The 18374-nt window shown below is 50.5% G+C and overlaps 4 protein-coding genes across 4 annotated transcripts; 2 read left to right on the top strand and 2 right to left on the bottom strand.

Moving 5' to 3' along the window:
• Nucleotides 1-413: 413 nt before the first annotated feature.
• Nucleotides 414-2092, top strand: HO133_000533 (uncharacterized protein; the record flags this gene model as incomplete). Its single annotated transcript, XM_037291472.1, has 2 exons — nt 414-751; nt 814-2092. The coding sequence occupies 2 exons, from the start codon at nt 414-416 to the stop codon at nt 2090-2092; spliced, it is 1617 nt and encodes a 538-aa protein (XP_037152907.1).
• Nucleotides 2093-7868: 5776 nt separating this feature from the next.
• On the top strand, nt 7869-10516 carry HO133_000532 (uncharacterized protein; the record flags this gene model as incomplete). Its single annotated transcript, XM_037291471.1, has 2 exons — nt 7869-8397; nt 8448-10516. 2 exons carry the CDS (start codon nt 7869-7871, stop codon nt 10514-10516), a joined length of 2598 nt encoding a protein of 865 aa, XP_037152906.1.
• Nucleotides 10517-11826: 1310 nt separating this feature from the next.
• Nucleotides 11827-15680, bottom strand: HO133_000531 (uncharacterized protein; the record flags this gene model as incomplete). Its single annotated transcript, XM_037291470.1, has 2 exons — nt 11827-13146; nt 13203-15680. The coding sequence occupies 2 exons, from the start codon at nt 15678-15680 to the stop codon at nt 11827-11829; spliced, it is 3798 nt and encodes a 1265-aa protein (XP_037152905.1).
• Nucleotides 15681-16123: 443 nt separating this feature from the next.
• HO133_000530 (uncharacterized protein) lies at nt 16124-17460 on the bottom strand (the record flags this gene model as incomplete). Its single annotated transcript, XM_037291469.1, has 2 exons — nt 16124-16553; nt 16601-17460. 2 exons carry the CDS (start codon nt 17458-17460, stop codon nt 16124-16126), a joined length of 1290 nt encoding a protein of 429 aa, XP_037152904.1.
• Between the last annotated feature and the right edge of the window lie 914 nt (nt 17461-18374).

The following is an 18374-nucleotide window of genomic DNA, read 5'->3' as shown; positions in this document are numbered from 1 at the left end:
ATTGATTCGTTCAAGGTCTCCACTTGTGACACTATGACACACTGCCACGCAGCCGAGAGCTCGACCGCCTCCACGCCTTGGGCGAGATGCCGCTCTCGAGACCACAGCCGGCCATTTCAATTTTTACAGCTTCAGCTGAAACCGCCGTGTCTCGTAAGAGGTACCCTGATACCTTGAACGGGCGGTATCTGCCAGGGGCATGATGGACCATGAGATGACCTAGTCGGGGTTTCGTTTCCTATAAAGCTGGGTGATTTTCCCTTCCTTTACTTCTTTTCGCTTTATAACATATGTTTAGCACAGAACACACATATCCTCATTCTCGGAGACCTGCACACCATCAATAACACACAAATATCTTCCTGAAGAACAAGCTCTTAGCTATCCGTCGACAGTCGTCTAGTCCCACAAAGATGACGATAGCTTTTGATGACGGCACAATAGCAATACATGATGGCGAAGAGCTGAAGGATGATGATCTCAAAATCCTTTACATGTGTCAAAATTCTTTCGAACTTTACGGCACGCGGTTAAGTCAGGATGCAGTCAGAGGCATATGCCGAATCCAGCTCTCCAAACCCGAGACAGATGTTCCTTATGTGGCCGAAACTTTACTAGACCCTGATCATTCGTTTACCAAAAAGGTAGCTCAAGCGGTGAAAGAGACGGAGAAGGTCAGTATGGAGCTGTGGTTTAAGTTTGGAGAGATGCATGAGGAATATCTAACCGAAGAGAAACGCAACGAGAATGAGTAAGAACACCTCAATCTCTCGAAGGAGGGCTTGCTAATCAGTCGTGTTCCTTGCTTTGTAGCCCACAGAGGGAGGATGGTGAGAGCCTTTTACTGAACAACCGACTGAACATTGACCAGAAGGATCTCCCGCATGTTGCCATAAAACCAGTGGGTGAACAAAAGGTATCCCAAATACAAGTCACCAGCGAGCAAATTCTCAATATCTATGCTTGCCGGTGTTCGTATGAGTATAAGGATGAAAAACTTTCCGACGCCGAGGTCGAAAAGGTGATTGGTGAAATGTTTGGCGGAATCCTCCACACAGTACCTCAGTTTGTCAAGAACTTTATCCCAGACTCCGATAATCCAGTGACTGTTGAAGTGAGAAGAGTGGCAGGTTTGAGAGGAGCGGATTTGCTTCGCCGAGTTGACGCTATGTGGCGGAATCCTCGACCTTTACACCTTCAACTACGGGAGAAGCCACTCTTCAACAACGAACCAATCTCCGAGGACACGCTTTGCATTATATATGCTTCCTACAAATGGGTCGTTCATAAGACGTACCAACCTTTCGAGCCGGACGAGATCAGAGCCATGATCTTTCATAGGCTCAATGTGAAGGCCAATCCAGGTAAAGCAAGACTTACCGCGATCGACGGGTTAAATAAGGTCAACCGTCCAGCTACGCAAAAAGTCGCTATGTTTGCGAGAAGGCGTCAAGATCACTGGATTACAGAATGTGTAGAGGGTTTCCGTCAGATTGGGGTCGACGCTCGGCCAATTCGACCCATGGACCCGCCCAGCGATGATCAAAGAGTGACTACAAGCATCGGCGCATTGTCCTTGACTTCGACTGCTGGACCTCCTGGAGCCCAGCAGCGCGCATTTCCAAGCAGCAGTTCTGCACTCGCTCGACCTCAAGCCCAGCTTTCCGCTTATGGTGCACCAGCTCAACCCCCAGTTCCTCAACGCATTCCCTACGATCCTAGGAAAACATACGATTTGAATGCACCGGATTGTAGTCAAGGAAGCCGGAACAGCAATCTACATGACTTTGAACCTGGGTATGGGGCACCGGGCAGGGCCGGGTCCCCTCACGCGCGGGCCCAGTCCGTGGCCTATCAAGCCGGCAATCCACCAATCGAGGTCCCCAACAAAGATACTTCGTCTTCCCCGGGAGGCTCTGACGAGCCCCAGCCGACTCGGCGACGTCGTCTGGACGATGACGAGATGGGTCAGCGGTCCGCTGGAACAGGTCCGGGCAAGGGCAAGAAAGATCGCAAGCCCGCGGGGGGAAGCCAGGAGAAGGTCCCCAAAGACCAAGGAAAGGAGAAGAAAGGTGGTCGTCGTCGAGGCTGACGCCGGTAGCGCACCTGCCCGCGAAAGCGGAGGAGAGAGAGGACGAGATGATAAAAGTGTGGTATCCTTGGCGTTGGCGCGATCCTTTGCAAAAGCGTGCCCTTGATTTGGAACGTGCGTTCTGCTTGCTTGCTTGCCAGTCCGGACGGAAGTTGGTACCGGGAAGAGAGAAGTCGTTCACATTCCCTACGCTAATAACCAAATTCAACACCACAACGCCGTTCCCAAATCAAATCAAAATTGACATAATGAATGTAGCTCTTCCACCGCCCATGCGCATAATCACCGTGTGCACCCTAGCCCCGCACCTCCTTCCCCAAACAGCCGCGCTCGCGTCTCGCCTCAGACACGTATATGTTGCACCTATCGTCATGATTCATGGATAAAGCATTTCCTCTATGGACAAAGTGGGTTATCCATGGAGAATAACTCACTTATGGTGCTGTATCATCTATCTGATGGGCAAGGTTTCATCAGTAGGATACACCTTATCATGGATGAAACGTCTTCCCTATGGATGATACAACGGTATGTCTTCTTCATGTTGGATATACAAAATATTTACTACGCCTACTTACATCCTCAACCTCTTCCTGATATCTTTGCTACCTATGTCTACCAAACCATTGCCTTTACTACATTAGCTATCCACCGCCCTACCGAGTCCCATCGCTGCTCGTCTTCCGGCCTTCCCAATTCTGTACTTTATTACCTCGCCGAGTCCTTATGGTTATTGATAAGATATTTGCACAGTCAGGCGTGTTGTCGTTATTCGTTCTATGATAGTAAGGGATGGGATACGTAGCCTCTGCCTGGGCTAAATGGGCTGCTGTCTGAGCACGAGAGTCTAAAATCTTGATAGGGAAGAAAAGCGAGTGTGTATGCTAAGGAGTGTGGATGCGTGGGAGTGGATGTGGGGGTTGATACTATATGAAAGAAATAGTCCATCTATGAGGGTAGCGGCATGGTATTTATATTCGAAAGACCTCACATGGAAGATCTTACACCGGCCACGAATAGAGGTTGAATAACTCGCCTCAGTCGCAAATGTGGTTTGAAAGAAATCAAGCGGGTATGATCAAGCATAGTGTCGCATGAGTACTGTATTGGTGTAGCGACGGTAGAAACGACGACGTTATCCGTGGGGACGATACATGCGATTGGTGGAATTTGGCCTATGAGATGTATGGTAGAGTACCATGAGTGATTACTTTCTCCATGGGTAACCGTCTGATCCACGGGTGATTGATATCCATGAGTAAGGTGAAACAGATATACGATACATAGACGGCCGAAACGCACAAAAGACCCCACATCATCATCTGGCCGGCAAAGATGTCACTCTCGCTCGATCGACCCCCCCCCGAACACTGCAATCCGCGCAGCTGGAGGTTGAAAGGCGCCACCACTCGTATGCTAGACTTGCGACTCTCGGTGGAGTAGACTAGAGCGGGATCCCCGTGTTAAGGGAAGGGAATGAGGTAGGTCTGCTTCAGAGAAGACGGTAGGGGATGCGTGGATGATATGATAGGATGGTGATTGGGGTTGATGATAGCTAGATAGATAGATAGATAAATAGATAGGATGAGCACGTATGTAGTAAACGGACGGAAATGATAAAGGAGAGGGGCGGATCATAGTCAGCCCCGCTCGGAAGCCGCTTCCCACTGGAAAGCGATCACTGGGTGCGGCTTCCGTGGTAACCTAGGTACCTCTCCGGGGAGCACTACGCAGCCCTCACTCCCTCCCTCACCGGGCATGCGCGCATCATACTTCTCTTTCGCCCAGGAGATGAGGTGTGGGTTGAACGGTTGGAGTGTGCGGCAGGGATTCTTTCCCCGTGGGTACGATTACGACTTTCCTATCTTCGCAACCTCGGGCGCGTTTGAAGGGACGAACGGGCATAGGTTGCTGTGGGATGAGAAGAGAGTTTAGGTACGGGGTTAACTGCCTATTTCCGGGAAACACGGGCAGTGTGTGAATCCCCTCCTTCCCCCAGCGCAAAGTGATGGGTTCTTGGTGACTACATACTACAGGCGCAGTATTCGTTAAGAACAGAGAGAGGGGGGCGGGCAGGGGTTAATCCGTGCTTCTAGCCACGTAAATCATTGCCATTCCAGGCGTACTTTTCTCTCTGTCAGTCTTGCATTCCTGCGTCACTCTACTCCCTCTCCGCGATCCTCATTGCGGAACCCGTCTTCTGGACCATTCCTCCGTTGTTAAGGTTTCGGCTTTATGTTCCGTGCTGTGACACGAGGGATCCGAGAAGGGCGGTGTGCCATAGAAAAATTTCCGGAAAATGGCGGAGGTTTAAGAGCGGTGTGGAGTCTGGGATCATGCGGAGGAGAAGGAGGGAGACGAGCTGCTTCATCGCGGTTTTGTGACAATTGCTGGCTGTTGAGGCCAGGCGAAGTGCTACAAAATGGGCATATGGGCTTGGAGGCATGGATTGTGATGGCGCTTTGGATACCTCGACCCGTCTTTTGTCTGTCCTCGAAAAGGACTGGGCAAGGGTCTCAGAGAGTCATTCTAGATCTGTTGATTAGACTGCTGATCCTAGAGTACCATAAGTGTCTTCACAAATGTTGGCGCTCACATTTCACCTACAGCGTGTCTCGATTCAGGTAGCAGCTGGTGTCGGTCTTTTGCTAATGATCTGACATTCGACCGTCAACAGATCATGAGAAATTCCTCTCACCACTACTCTACATTGAGTCTGAAATGCCTCCATCATACCTTGGCGTGCGCTTGTTCGCTCTTGATGTGTAGGTATTTCCATTGCTGTCATGCCGTATTCGGAGCTTCCACTCGGTGAAGATTTTAGAGCATCTCTGGAAATGATTCATGTCGTTCTGATTAGGAATGATTACGCGTGTCGCGGTGCTCCTGGAGGCATTGTTTTAGCCTGGCGTTGCGCATATAGAATATTAGAGTTAAGTATGCCTGGCGCACATGCACGACATACGCAGGTATCGGTGTCGAGTGGCTGATCTGTCAAGTAAGCGTAAATGTAATTGGTTGTGTACGGGGTAAGAGAATATGCAGGGACTGGGTATTAATGCATATGTCAATGCACAGCGCACAGGGAAGAGGAAACGTTGGAAGACCGAACATCTGCGAGATGCGCGGCTAAGATGACGATCGAGATCATGTAGGGTGAAAACATGTCTCATGCGAGATGAGGACCAGGATTGATCATGTAGTGGGGGTATGTATCGAAAACGAGGTGAAATCGCTGAAGTCTAAGGAAGAGCGTGAGAGGCTCAAAGGATAGAAAGTTCATCTACTTTGCGATAGATTGACCGAAGTAGAAAAGGTGGCTTGCAGAGGCTGGAGTATTCTCATGCTTTAGGAAATTTTACCGCCAGAGCTGGAAGAATGAGCTGCACCTCGCAGCGACTTATCTCCGAACTTGTAAAGTCAAGCCGATGGCATGCTTAAGAGTGGGGTCTTGTGGACGTAAGTGTGCAGAGTGCAGATGCTCTTTCGGTAACGGTTGGTCCATACTCGATGGTCGAGCTGCAAGCTCGCTTCCAAGTTCCAGTATTGCAAATAACAGAAAGGAAGAAAAAAACAATAAACAATAAACAATAAATAATAAAAAATAATAGGTTCATGTAAAAAGAAAATGGCAAAAAAGAATGGCCGCTAGAGCGCAAGGTTTTCCTAGAGTGGAAGATACTAAGGTAAAGGTAGCAATGAGGAAGTAAAGGTGGTAAGGAGGAGGAGTAAGGTACTTTAAAGTAGAACGGTGGGCTTGCAGGTACAACGGTCGCTCTTGCTTACCCTTCCCGCGGCTGTACCCATTATCCCCTTTGCTCCCTTCTTCCACCCTGTAAGTTTTTGAGGTATTAATGAGATGTTATAATGTATTTTCCAAGGATTTGTTATGTCAGAGAATTGGACTCTGTTCCAATCTTATCGCGACGCTTGGTAAAAATGGTTGGGCGCACGGAGAAAAGCAGACGAATTTTATTGCAGCCGCTCAGTCGGTAACTCGCTAAGAAGCTACCGGTCAAAGCCCGGTCAAAAAGGAAGGGATAGTCCCCGGAAGTTCCTATCGAATCGACCAGGTCTCGTGGCAATTGCGACTTTCAATTGGCTCATTCCTGCATCCCTCAGATTCTGGAATTCACTACTGGTGGGGCGGGGGAAGACGACCCAAGGGCCCGGGGCGCTATGCATGGCCCTGCAAGGTACGAGCCTGCCCAGGGAGCCAGGCTATCCTCTCCATCTGCGGCCTTTCCCCCCCCAATCCAATCCTCTCTTTGAGACGTAGCCCAGACTTTGGTGACGAGCAAGCATAAGACTGCATAGAGTCTGTAGGTAGGATGACATGGCCCTCAGTCTCAGGTTTGAGTAGGCCTGGCTCTTGGGCACGACGGCCTAACGAAGAAGAAATAAAGAATCGTGCCCCATCACCCCGGAAAGTGGATCCTTTCAGCTGCGCTCTACAATGGTCAACGGCAGGATTCGATACGAGAGCCGGGTTGGGAAGCAAAATCGCTACGGCCGTAATTATGCAACTACGAATCCGAGAGACCTATCTATTGATACGAGATAGGCGATGAGGATGATGCGAATTCCCTCACCCTTTTCTACCACTCGTCGTGTCTGGTTACCTATGTTTCTTAATAATATTCGCACTCACGGGCGTGATTTGCCTTCCAGACCAGGATCTTAGTGCCATTGGTGAATGGTGAATGGTGAATGGTATTTTGCCGCAGCGGCAGTACCTCAAGCCTCAACGTAAGCAGGTCCACTTGGACGCACGAGGAATCCTCCCGATCACATCACCCAGCATCTTGCTTTGCTAAATTACTCCAATTAACAGCTAGCATTCACATCATTCCAGGTAAGAAGTCGCGAGCACTACGCACCTGCTTTCTTCCAAGGCAATGGCGTCGATGGCAGTAGAGTAGAGTGAAAGCGAAGGAGGCGAAAATCATTTAATAAAAGGCGGGTGGTAGCGCGTTGTTATAATTGTTATAATTTCTTCCAGTTTCCAGGACTTGCACCTTGCATCCTACAGTACCTATTCTTTTCTAAAATCGTCGCGTTTTCTGATGATAACGCTGACAATAATAATTACAGTTCTACGCCGCACGAACGTTTGAGACAGGAGGTTTGAGGCTTTCCGAGAAACTCGGGAAGGCTTTCGATTTTCTTCGCCACCACGAGAAGCCTCGCCACACAGGGCATCTCGACCCGCGCCGTTGACCAGTCCGCAATCCTACACACATTTCGCAATCCCTTTCGCAATCCCATTTCCTTCCCCACCATCATCTTCAAAACAAAACGCATACCACTTTCTCAAACGACTTTCAGTGGGACGGCTGGAATCCGTGGCAACCCCTGTCATCGCCTTGCTGATCAGTACCGTACCATTCATTACTAGCTGAACTTTTAACTGATCAATCGCGTTGGTTCCTGCTCCCACCCTGGCCCAACCCACCGACCGGCCCTGTCGTGCCCCCAGCTAGTGCGCTCAAGGTTGCATTAGCGACAGCCACCTCCCTGTCGCGTTCGTGGGCTTTCGACGGTCTCGGCAATAGTCGCCCGCTAAAATACCACGACCGAACCATAACACGCCAGACAAACTCCCAATTTTTATTCTTCTAACGGCCTCTCACTGTTTCTTTGCATTCCCAAAAGCCTCCCTCAGAGCCTTGACCTTTCCCCCGTTGGTCGTGCCATGCCAACATCACTGCGCACCTCGACGCCTTTCGATTACATATGAGCCCGGTGGTGACACCACATCCTCTGAAACCAAGCCATGTTCGAGTTCAAGGGGACTGCTGCCGACTCGACAGAGGGCAGCCGGCTCGACTGGAGGGTTGTGGATCATAAAGGTATCCAAGACCTGGGCAGGAGACCATTCACAACCATGCTTCAGCCAGCGCATCACCAGCGAGCAAAGACAGAAGGCGCAAGACGTCCGTCGCTGCAACTTCGCTCAAGAAGCAACTCGTCTGCTCCGAATTACTCCCGACCCCAAGACAGAGATGATCTTTCACCAGTCTCAACGTCAATTGACAGACGCACGCCTCGCACCTCAGTCGATAGACGATCAGTCGCAGGAGGAAGCACACATACAAGAGGAGATGCTTTGGATAGCTTCACCCCCAAGGCATGGATGGCGAAGGGGTCAAGATTTCTGAAACGCCAAAACAGCAAACACGAATTGACCTCGCTACGCACGCTGGATTGGGTGGAAGAAAGCAAGGAAGCTCGTGTGCACCATGTCCTAGACCAACCACCTTCTCCAGATTTCATGCACAGCAGGACACCTTCAACCGGTGACCGTAAGTTTCTTTGGACAGTTGACCCGCCAGACTACCGCTGACAGGCCTAGCAAACGCTGCCCTACGACTGAACATATCCGAGCCATTCAACTTCCACCACGTGACCCACACTCAACCTCACCACGTTCAACAGCTGGAAAGAGCAAACCCCAATGATCTTGTTTCGGAGTTTTTTGCTCTTCGTGCCTCGCAGGCATCCCAACCAGGACTGAGAGGTATCAAGGCCAAGGACATACAGCGAGAAGACTTACCGCGGGATGCTCTTTTACCCGATTCCCCGTCACAGCCACGAGATGGCACCGCCGGCTTGCCTTCCTTTCGTACATCAAGAATTCAGGATCGCACACAGGACAGCCCCTATGACGCAACATCTCCTGTGAGGGCCTTCGAGTATTCACGGTCATCAGATAACTTCTCCCAGCCAAGTGCTGCATGCCATACAGCCCAAAGCTCACCGGTATCACCATCCCGTCACTTGACACCCGACTTTTTCACATTCCATCATGAATCACCATTTGATACGATGTTCGAACCGCAAAATTCCATCGGGTCCCCTGAGCCTTCGGACTATCCTATAGGTACCTGGAACGATGGAATCTACGATCTCGCATCACCGCACGCTGTAACAACAGACGACTGTGCAGATTGGAATCGACAGGTGCCGTTCTCAATGGTCAAAACCGAGCTCACGCCAGTCGAGGAGGATGATGAAACTGATGAAAAGAGAAGCTCGTTTTTAGCTTGCACTCAGCGCCCTGTGAGTTTCAACTCCGGTCTTCGCAATAGCGTTCCGGCGGCCGAACATTTGCAAAGCGGGTGGGCACATCCCATGCCTCCGGCTGAAGAGAGTCCAAGTGGATGGTCAACCAGGTTGCTGCCGGTGGAAGCGGATGTCTTCGACTTGCTGCAAAGGCATAGCATGGCGCCGGCTAAGACATCAGAACCTTCTATTGAGGACCCACTTGACGATATACCCGCGCGGCCACGTCTCTCACGACACATCTCCGTCGGGCCCAATGACATGGAGGCATTTTGGGACATCGCGTCAGACGCCATCAACTGTTCCTATGCCCTCGGGGCTGAAGGGGATTCACATTTCGATTGGCATCGTTCCTCAATCCATGAGGACGATATCACTGCACCCACTGTCGATGACATCCAGACCGCCGCCGTTGATACGGCATCCGCATCTCCAAACAGGAAGCCCCAACCTGCCTCGCCCTCTCCCAGCAGGCATGCAGCCAAACGATCCTCTTCTGTATACTCAAGCTCACCACCTTCACTCCTGCCTGTACAGACGTTCCCATCAAGTCTGGACCCTCCGTCGGCGGGCTCTACCGAATCATCATTCAGCAGTATCCCAGAAGCTGTTACCCCAGATGAGGCTACGGAATCGGCATTGGCTACAAGATTCTCCGCCGGGAACTGTAAGGAATGGTGCCGGCCAACTTACGTAGTGGCCAATGATTTCGAATCTCAGACGGTCCAAGACGACCTATATCACCAGATATACACCACTGATTACCCCCAAGATGCGACGTTCCATCTCCACAACGTCGGCCGCATTGACGGTTCAACGATCAGCAACTCTCCGCGCAGCAGCCGGTCGCTGATCAGCAAAAGTAACTCCCAAGAAAGCTTCTGGTGTACGCAAGCTGCATCTAATGCGCGCCGCCCCCGCAACGCTGGCTCCGTCGGTAGCTTGCCAGAATTGATGTCCAGCAAGAACAGCCGCGAAAGAATTGATCCTGCCGTCGACCAACTCACCGACAACTCAACCTTTTTGAACCTGTCAGACTCTCCCTCAGAAAGCCAACAGACACTGATGGCTCAACGTCGCCGTAGCCCTAATTTGGCAAAAGACGCCGCTCAAAACATCATGCTCTCCAAAGTCAAGACCGCCGAAGAGCCCGTGCCACTGCTTCCAGTATCCCGGGACAGAGCCATCTCAGACGTCAGTCTTCCAGCCCAGGATCCATCTATGCCGCCGCCATTCCAACCTGCAGCTGGCAGGCGAATGCGTTCTGGGAGCTCCGCATCGAGCCTTAATGCCAGAGGTAGCAGAGGAAGCTACAACGTCATTCAGCCGCCGCACACGACCGCCGTGCGCAACCCTTAAGTCTATCTACCTATGTACATCTATCACCTGCATGCATACATCTACTGCCTGCAATAAAATCCAAAAGTCTTCACGAAATCTACGACTTATGTTCTAATGTATGTTTCTCGATTGTGCCGGAGAGGAGGGAATGAACGCCCATTCGATCGAATAATGAAATTTCTAAAAGGTCTACCAGGTCTGACCATCTTCGACATATGAGTTATTTGTATTATCTACCAGATGGTCATTCCCCACGAAAGTTGTCGTTGCTGGCCGACGCTGACATTTCGAAACATCATGGCTACCAGAGAATATGGAGGGCAGATGGCAAGGGCGGCGGTACTCTACAGGTAAAGGTAGATGCAAAGCTCGAGCTCGAGGCAGAGGTGAAATCCATGTATCATCATACTTCTGTAGCCCAATGAAAATAAAAACCAAAAAATCAAAAAAATCAAAAAAAAGCTCTATCTTTTTGGTCCACGCCGTTCCGTACAGTACGTACCCAGTCTATCGCCTTTCTCACGCCCCTCTTTATTTTACAAACACACACCCAGTCCCAACCACACCCGCTCGTATGTAGTGCTTCCCGCAGGCACCGCAACACGAACCCACCAACACGAAGCCCGCCAACCAGCCAGCCACACCCGGCCGGGGCAGTTTCAAAGTCTAAATCAATTTACACTTCCAACGGTCGTTGGCGTCGTCGCACACATATACGAGCAAGCGCGGCTAAAGGATAAGGATAATGATAGGATAAGGATAGGGATAATAAAGTGAGGAATGAGGAATGAGGAATGAGAAATGAGGAATGAGGAATAAATGAGGAATGAGGAATGAGGAATGAATGAGGAGGCTGACTTCCGGGGGACACGGGTGAGGGAAGGTTGATTACAATATCCATATTCATGAGGATATGGACGAGTTTAAGTCTGACCTTTTGACTGGACGCGCGATCGTTTCGGGTGTTTGTTTGCTGGCTGTTTTTGACATGCAATATGCATGCACATAGACGCACAGGTATATGGTTTCGAGAGGGGGATTGAGTTATGGAAAGGGGTGCAGTGCGGTGCGGTGTGAATGGTGGTTGGGTAGGGAGAGAGGGGGTGACGGATTTGGGATTGTAGTGTAAGGAAGTAAGTTAGATGGATGGATGGATGGATGGACCTATCTCGGTCCTCTTCTTTTCGAAGAGAGAGAGAGAGAGAGGAACGGACTGTATGATATGCAAGCCATCTATTAGTGGAAAGAGCTACATAGCCTGACTATATTACAAACGTCCTTATCGCCCGCTCTTTCATCACCACCTCCGACGATTCTATAGGACGCTCTTACGCACCCGCTTCTCCACCTCCGGTCACGCCGGGATAAACGCCACCGGCTTGCCCTGAAACTTCGACATCGTTGCCGCCGCCCGCCGCCGTGACTTTCTGATCCACCATCGAGACATCTTCGCCTTGTTCCTCGGCGGCTGCTTTCTCTGCGGTAGTCATGGGCGGAGGTGCTGTATCTTCATCCTCCCCCTCGTCGTCCTCGTCGTCGTCCTCTTCCTCCTCGTCGCTCTCATCGATGCGGCGGACGGATTTCTTGCGGGGGCGGGATACGGCTTCTTCTTCGTCTTCGTCGTCGTCTTCTCCTCCAGTTGCAGCCTCAATGGCGGGTCTAGCATCTTCCATCTCGGCGTCCTCTTCAGGATCACTTGTCTTGCCTCCACCGTTAGTTGCAGCTGGTGCAACGTCGTCATCCTCGTCGCTGTCAAGGACCATTTCGCTACTCTTGAATTTGTCTTCCTTGCCTCCCTTGCGGGCCAACTTCCTCTTCTTTTTTGTTCTCGGGCCATTGTCATCCATACTGGTGATGCCACTAGTCTCATCTTCTGTGCCCTTAGCGCCCTTTCTCCTCCTCCTCGGGCCATCACCTTCAGTCTCCGTATCCGAGTCTTCGCCCTTCTTCTTGCGTTTGCCACCAGCACCTCTTGGCTTTTTCTTCCGCTTGACGCGCTCGCCTGTCTCTGAGTCGGTGGTGTATTCAAGTTCTTCTTTCCGTCGCTCTTCTTCGGCGCGCTTCTCGACGAGCTCGCGGTTTAGTGCGAGCATCTTGTTACGCTCGTCTTGGATCTTCTTCTTTTCCTCAGCAGCGATCTCTTCAGCTCTCTTCCGCTCTTCCTCACGGCGCTTCATCTCTGCTTCGCGCGACTCGCGTGCTTCCTGTAGGCGTGCCGCATTCTTTTCTTCGTACTCACGCTGAGATTGAATGGCGCGCTCAAGCTGTCTGCGCATAGTGTTTCTTCCCATGTTAGCTCGTTGCTCGATGTCGTGCTTAGGGTAAGGAGGATTTTTCGCTTGCGCGATTTCAGTGAATGATTCAATGGCGTCATCGAGACCTTCCGAAGCAGCTTGAACTTCAGCGAGGGTGCGTTGAGACTCGGGGAGGGTGTAAATTAGCTGAGCGAGTTGGATTTGCACGAAGGCAATGTTGAACTTGAAATGGATTTGCGAAGTGGCGATGGCCAGAGCACGGCGGGAATAGTCGAGGGAGGATTTCATGGCTGAGGTAGACTTGTCTTGTTTGCCTTTGAGAAGCCATACGCGGCCGAGGCAAGCAAGGACTTGAGGATCCGAGGCGCGATCTCTGTGGAGGGCGGTTTCGTACTAGACGCTAGGTGTGAGCTCACCAGACACAATGCAGAAAGAGAAGGAAGACTCACGCTCTCAATCGACTTGACGTACTGCTTCAGCTCGCAATAGACATGACCAAGATTGATGAAGACACTGGAGTCGCGCACGGTGTCTCGAATCTTTGTAAAGATATGAAGAGCGGAGCCGAGGTCTTTCTTATCTTCGATCAGAGCTATACCAATGCCCTGCGCAGCATAAGCATTTCTGTGATCTAGTTGTAGCGCCTTATCATAGTATCCAACAGCTTTGAGGTATTCGGCACTTCGCTTTTCCCTCTCCTTGTCTGTCGTTCTCCGCATCTCGCGGGCATATTTAGCGTACGCGTTACCCATGCCAGTCAACGAGTACCGATCATGCTTCTCGTAAAGTTGCAAAGTGTGCTTGTAGTGCCGTTGCTCTTGGTCTTCGGCAACGTTGGTAGCGTGCTTCTTTGATCTGCTGAGATACCACCCCAGAAGCGCTCGTACTTCGAGATCTGAGCCGTCTGTCTCATTTAATGCAGATATGGCCTTTGGCCCATCCTCTGTTGGGTTCAGGCGCAATTCGATGTAAGCGAGTCGCGTTCGAGCATCAGTATAGTCTTGGTGACGTGCCAACAGTCCCTCGTATACCTGTTTTGCATCGTCAAGTAAGCCAGCGGCTTCGTATGTCCGCGCCAGGTTATAACTGATGGTTGTGACCAGGGCATCTGTGTCGATAGTCTCGTCTCTCTCTCCGAACTTGACAAGAGAATTCAATGCTGTCTGGAAAAGGTCTCTGGCCAAGTCGTGCTTCTCGCTCTGGTACTGAAAGCACCCAAGGTTGTTGAGCAATTGTGGAGGCAGTTCTTCGCGAAGCTTTGTCATCGTGGCCTCGTCGAGTTCTGCATCCTTGAGCATGTCCTTCTTATCCGATAGATCCTCGATGCTCAGCTTCTCAACCTGCTGCAAGCATTGCATTGCCTTATCTGGGTGGTCGACTTCGTACAAGCGAGCGAGATAGACGAGTACTGACAGGTCGGGATATAGCTTTTTTGAGGGATCTTTCCAAGCTATGCGCACAGCTTCAAGGAACGCGACTGCTTTCTTGACCTCCGCAGACTTGTCTTCCTTCACACCAGTTGTCACTTGATTTGCAAAAACATCCTCAGCATACAAGGCTCCAAGAAGCATCATTGCCTCAGTGCTCTTCGAAGCCTGTATGACCTTCTCCAATCGGAATTTTGCCCCATCAACATCTTGCTGCAATACCTGTACCTGAGCGAGCCCAAGTCTTGCTGGTACATAGCCCTTGTCGCCGCCGCCTCTTGCAGCATCAGCTCTACTGTAGAAATCGTTAACCTTTGAGTAGTCTGGATTCTCTTGTGAGTGCTCTTTCCTCGCAAGAAGATACCAACCGTCACTGGCGATGGCGTTGACATCAGTCAACTCGATTGCTTTTCGCGCCAATGTCTCGACAGTAGGCCATGCCCTCCTGAGTAGGAAGTAACCACCAAATGTCGCGCATGTGAGGGGCAGTTCTTTGTCTAATTTGAAAGCTCTCTGAGTGTACTCGGTCATGGCTTTCTTGTAGATTGGAGCAAAAGCGGGATCCTTCGTAGCGTAGTTTGAGCTGTCGTTGAGATAATAGAGACCGACCAGGAGGGTAGCAATCTTCGAGTCGGGATTGATCTCTAAGGCTCTTTCCCATGACTCCCGCGCCTCTTCCTGATATCCCAATTGCCAAAGGCAGCATCCAACGCCAATCCGAGGATCAGGGTCATGAAGATGTGGCATTTTTGAAAGAACCTCCTGGTAGCCCTTCAAAGCTTCCGCATATCGTCCCATCGAGAATTGTGCTCTTGCCGTACCCAAGACCGCCATCATATTTCTCCCTTGCGACACTCGCGCTGCATCCTCAAAGCACTTGAGTGCTTGCCTCAACGATTCCATCCGCTCTGAATGATCCATCGAGCCAGGCGCAACGGGCTTCGAGGGAGGTTGCAAGGAGGCGCGGAGGAGGTAGAGAACACCACGCGCGAGATAGAGCGGAGGGAAAGCCGGGTTGATTCGAGATGCATCGTTCATGATAGCGGTCGCGGACTGGAGCCAGAGGTCCTTTGTCTTCACCTCTGATGCCGCTTGACCATCAGGTAACACTCTCGGTGCCTGCCGACTTTTGCCCAAGAACATCCAGCAAAGCAGGCTGAGCGGGGCTAGCTTCTCCTTCGGACTTCCCCTCGATAGAGAATTCAAGCCCTTGTGTAGAATGTCGATTGCAAGATCGATCTTCCCTTGCCTCGCGTACGCCAGAGCAATTATCATCCACACCCGCTTTTCCGCATTTTCATTTTCTAGAAGTGTGCATAGTTCTGTTGGATCGTCGAGCAAATCCTCGAGACTGATCTCGACGGCCTCCTCGGCATCGCCGCCTGAGACTTGGATATCGAGTGCGGAAGGTATGTCGGAGAAGCGGACGTCGGTCGTGGCGGGCTCTGTTGGTAGATGACGATTTCCGCCTTTACCGTATCCATTCAGAAAGGGTGCCATAGTGCGTTAGTGAAGCGTAAGTAAGGTGAAAGGTAGGACCAGCCGTCCCTGGACGATGGTTGATCAACGCTGTTCGAGCTCGTCGCATGTAGAGGCTGGCGCAGTTGCACGGTATAGAACTTGCAACTCCGACGATTCATTTGAGGTTTCTGTGAAGTTGAGGGTCTGCAGGAAGCAATGACACGACCGATGATGAACAAGGGCGAAAGTGTTGCGAAAGGTTCCAAGCCCGCAACGGGTGAACAAAGATCCGGAAGGATCTGGCTAATCCATTTGAGGCTAGCCCATCCCGAAGTAATGCCGCCGGTTGGAATTGAATCATTGCCAAGGAGAAAGGTGACAACATCCGGACGCACATACCAACCTGAACTCCGTCTCTTTCAAGAGTCTCAGCACAGAAACTCAACTAGAGACTCCTGCGACAGAGCTGCTAACGCTTTCCTTCACCCATGACCGACTAGACTACCATAAAGAACCATGTTCCAAAGCTTCGCCAGAACGTTGGAAACAAGAGCAAAAGCAGCCAGCACTACGAAGATCTGTCCGACTTCATACCAATGCGCCAGTTTCACTTCAGTTTCAATGAAGCCTGCCCCTTTCAGGACCTGGGCACCGGAGTTGCCGTTGGTGGCAGGCTCTCCTTCCGAGTCGTGGCCATCATCTGCAGGAAAGCGACCATTTTGGGCGAAGTACTCCAAAAAGTTTTCTTTCTCCTGCCATTGATTTCTAAGCCATAGCTCGAACTTCTGGGAATCATTAAGAGGGATCGAGGAAACAGGAATTCGCCTCCAGTACATATTGACAGACTTTGGCGGCCGACCTTGGAAGTAGGTCGAGCGAAGTGTGAATATATCTTGGCCGAAGCTTCCGCGGCTGGTAGATGGTCAATACCTGCGACGAATAAGAGATGTATAACTTACGGTATGCCCTCATACGCCAAAGTACAGTCATACACCCAGTCAACTGTACCCTTCAGTTCCTGCAAGCAGTATAGCAAGCCTGTGCTCCTTGGTAACAATGAATGTTCAAGAATCTTGATTCCTTGCTTATCAGCCCATTTCTGGCTTTGGTTCCTAGTATTCGCCGAGAGATTGGTTCCTTCAGGAAAGATTATTAACCACATCGGATCAAGAGATCCCATCCCTGATACTCCTGACATCGGACCACCATGGCGCCCCTTGACGAGCTTCTGTAATCGATGATGTAGCCGCGTCTTATCCTTTGCCCAATTACGTGCCATGAAGATGAAGCCGTAGAACATCATTCCAGGACCGATGAATGGAATGTATTTCAGGGACTCTTTAAGGATGATGTAGACATGACCATGCATGTTGCTCGTATATGCCACCCACCAAAGGTATAGCCACTCAGTGTAGATTTGATGATTTGCAATCATGACCAATCTTTCTGGGAAGCGAGTCTCGAGTCGTCCATCCTTTGTCTGCAGCAACTGCCCCCGGACGCTCTTGTCCCCACTGACTCTTATGACCGTCGGACTGAACCAGGCAGTTGTTGTGGTAGCGACTAGTCCAAAAGATTGCTTGGTAAGGGCCATGTAAGCATAGTAGTAGTCCTTGTTGACGAGGTAGAGAGGCCAGCCAAGGATCTGGCTAAAATGTATGGTGAAAATACAAGCATTGAGCCATGATGTGAAGGCCACCAGGCGGAGGAGCTGGACCAAACTTCCATGCTTGATTCGACCTCCTGGATGTGGTTCTGCTGCCTTGCCTGCGCTTCCGGCGCCGAGGTCAGGTATGGGTTCTGGAATTGCTTGGCTCATGGTGCTCTCGATTCGTTTGCAGTGTGCTCACTGCTGTGCAGCTTGGTAAAATGAAGAGTTAGAATAGTAGTGGGTAGGTTTGTGGAACGGAGAAGACGGAGCGAAGATCAGTGTGTGTAGCTGGATCTCTCTATTCAACGCGTGACTGGTATGATCACTTAGAGTCGGAGGTAGCCCCATGTCTTAAGGGAGGAAGGCAAGCTCTAAAGCAATGCAATCTAGGAATAATTTCTGAAGCTATGCTAATTCTGAGAGATGTTAGGCATGGATGAGCTGTAAGGAGATGTGGGCCATTAGTCGGCGTCGTCATTTGTTGAATAGAAGCCTTTAGAGATGATGTCGTGATAAGGCTGAATGCCAAGATGTTGAGGGCGGCGCTACCGAATTAAATTACATCTTGACTAAGATACCTTACTCGTACTTTACTCTACAGTCTGCACAGCACCAGCATTACTTAGGGATGCGTAATGACTGACATTTGACCCCTATGACATAATCTGACGGTCATACGGTGACAGGCTGTTTGACCTGACAGATGACAGCGCTAACCGTATATGAAAGATATAGAGCTAACAAACTTGAAGACAGGCTTACATTAGTAGATAGAAGCTTAGCGTGATCTATACTTAGCTCCGTAAGATATCACTAGTGGTACTCCCTTTCAGCCCTAAACACCTCTGACTTATACCGTTTCCCTCGAATCTCACGCTTCACCTTACTACAAATTTACCTGACAGATGACAGCGCTAACCGTATATTAAAGATATAGAGCTAACAAAGACAGGCGTACATTAGTAGATGGAAGCTTAGCGTGATCTATTCTTAGCTCCGTAAGATATCACTAGTGGTACTCCCTTTCAGCCCTAAACACCTCTGAATTCTAGGTACCGTTTCCCTCGAATCTCACGCTTCAC

Source organism: Letharia lupina, assembly GCF_014066315.1.
Source record: "Letharia lupina isolate WasteWater1 chromosome Unknown contig_10, whole genome shotgun sequence".
NCBI lineage: Eukaryota > Fungi > Ascomycota > Lecanoromycetes > Lecanorales > Parmeliaceae > Letharia > Letharia lupina.
Note: the sequence above shows the minus strand (reverse complement) of the source record. Positions and strands in the feature narration are given on the sequence as shown.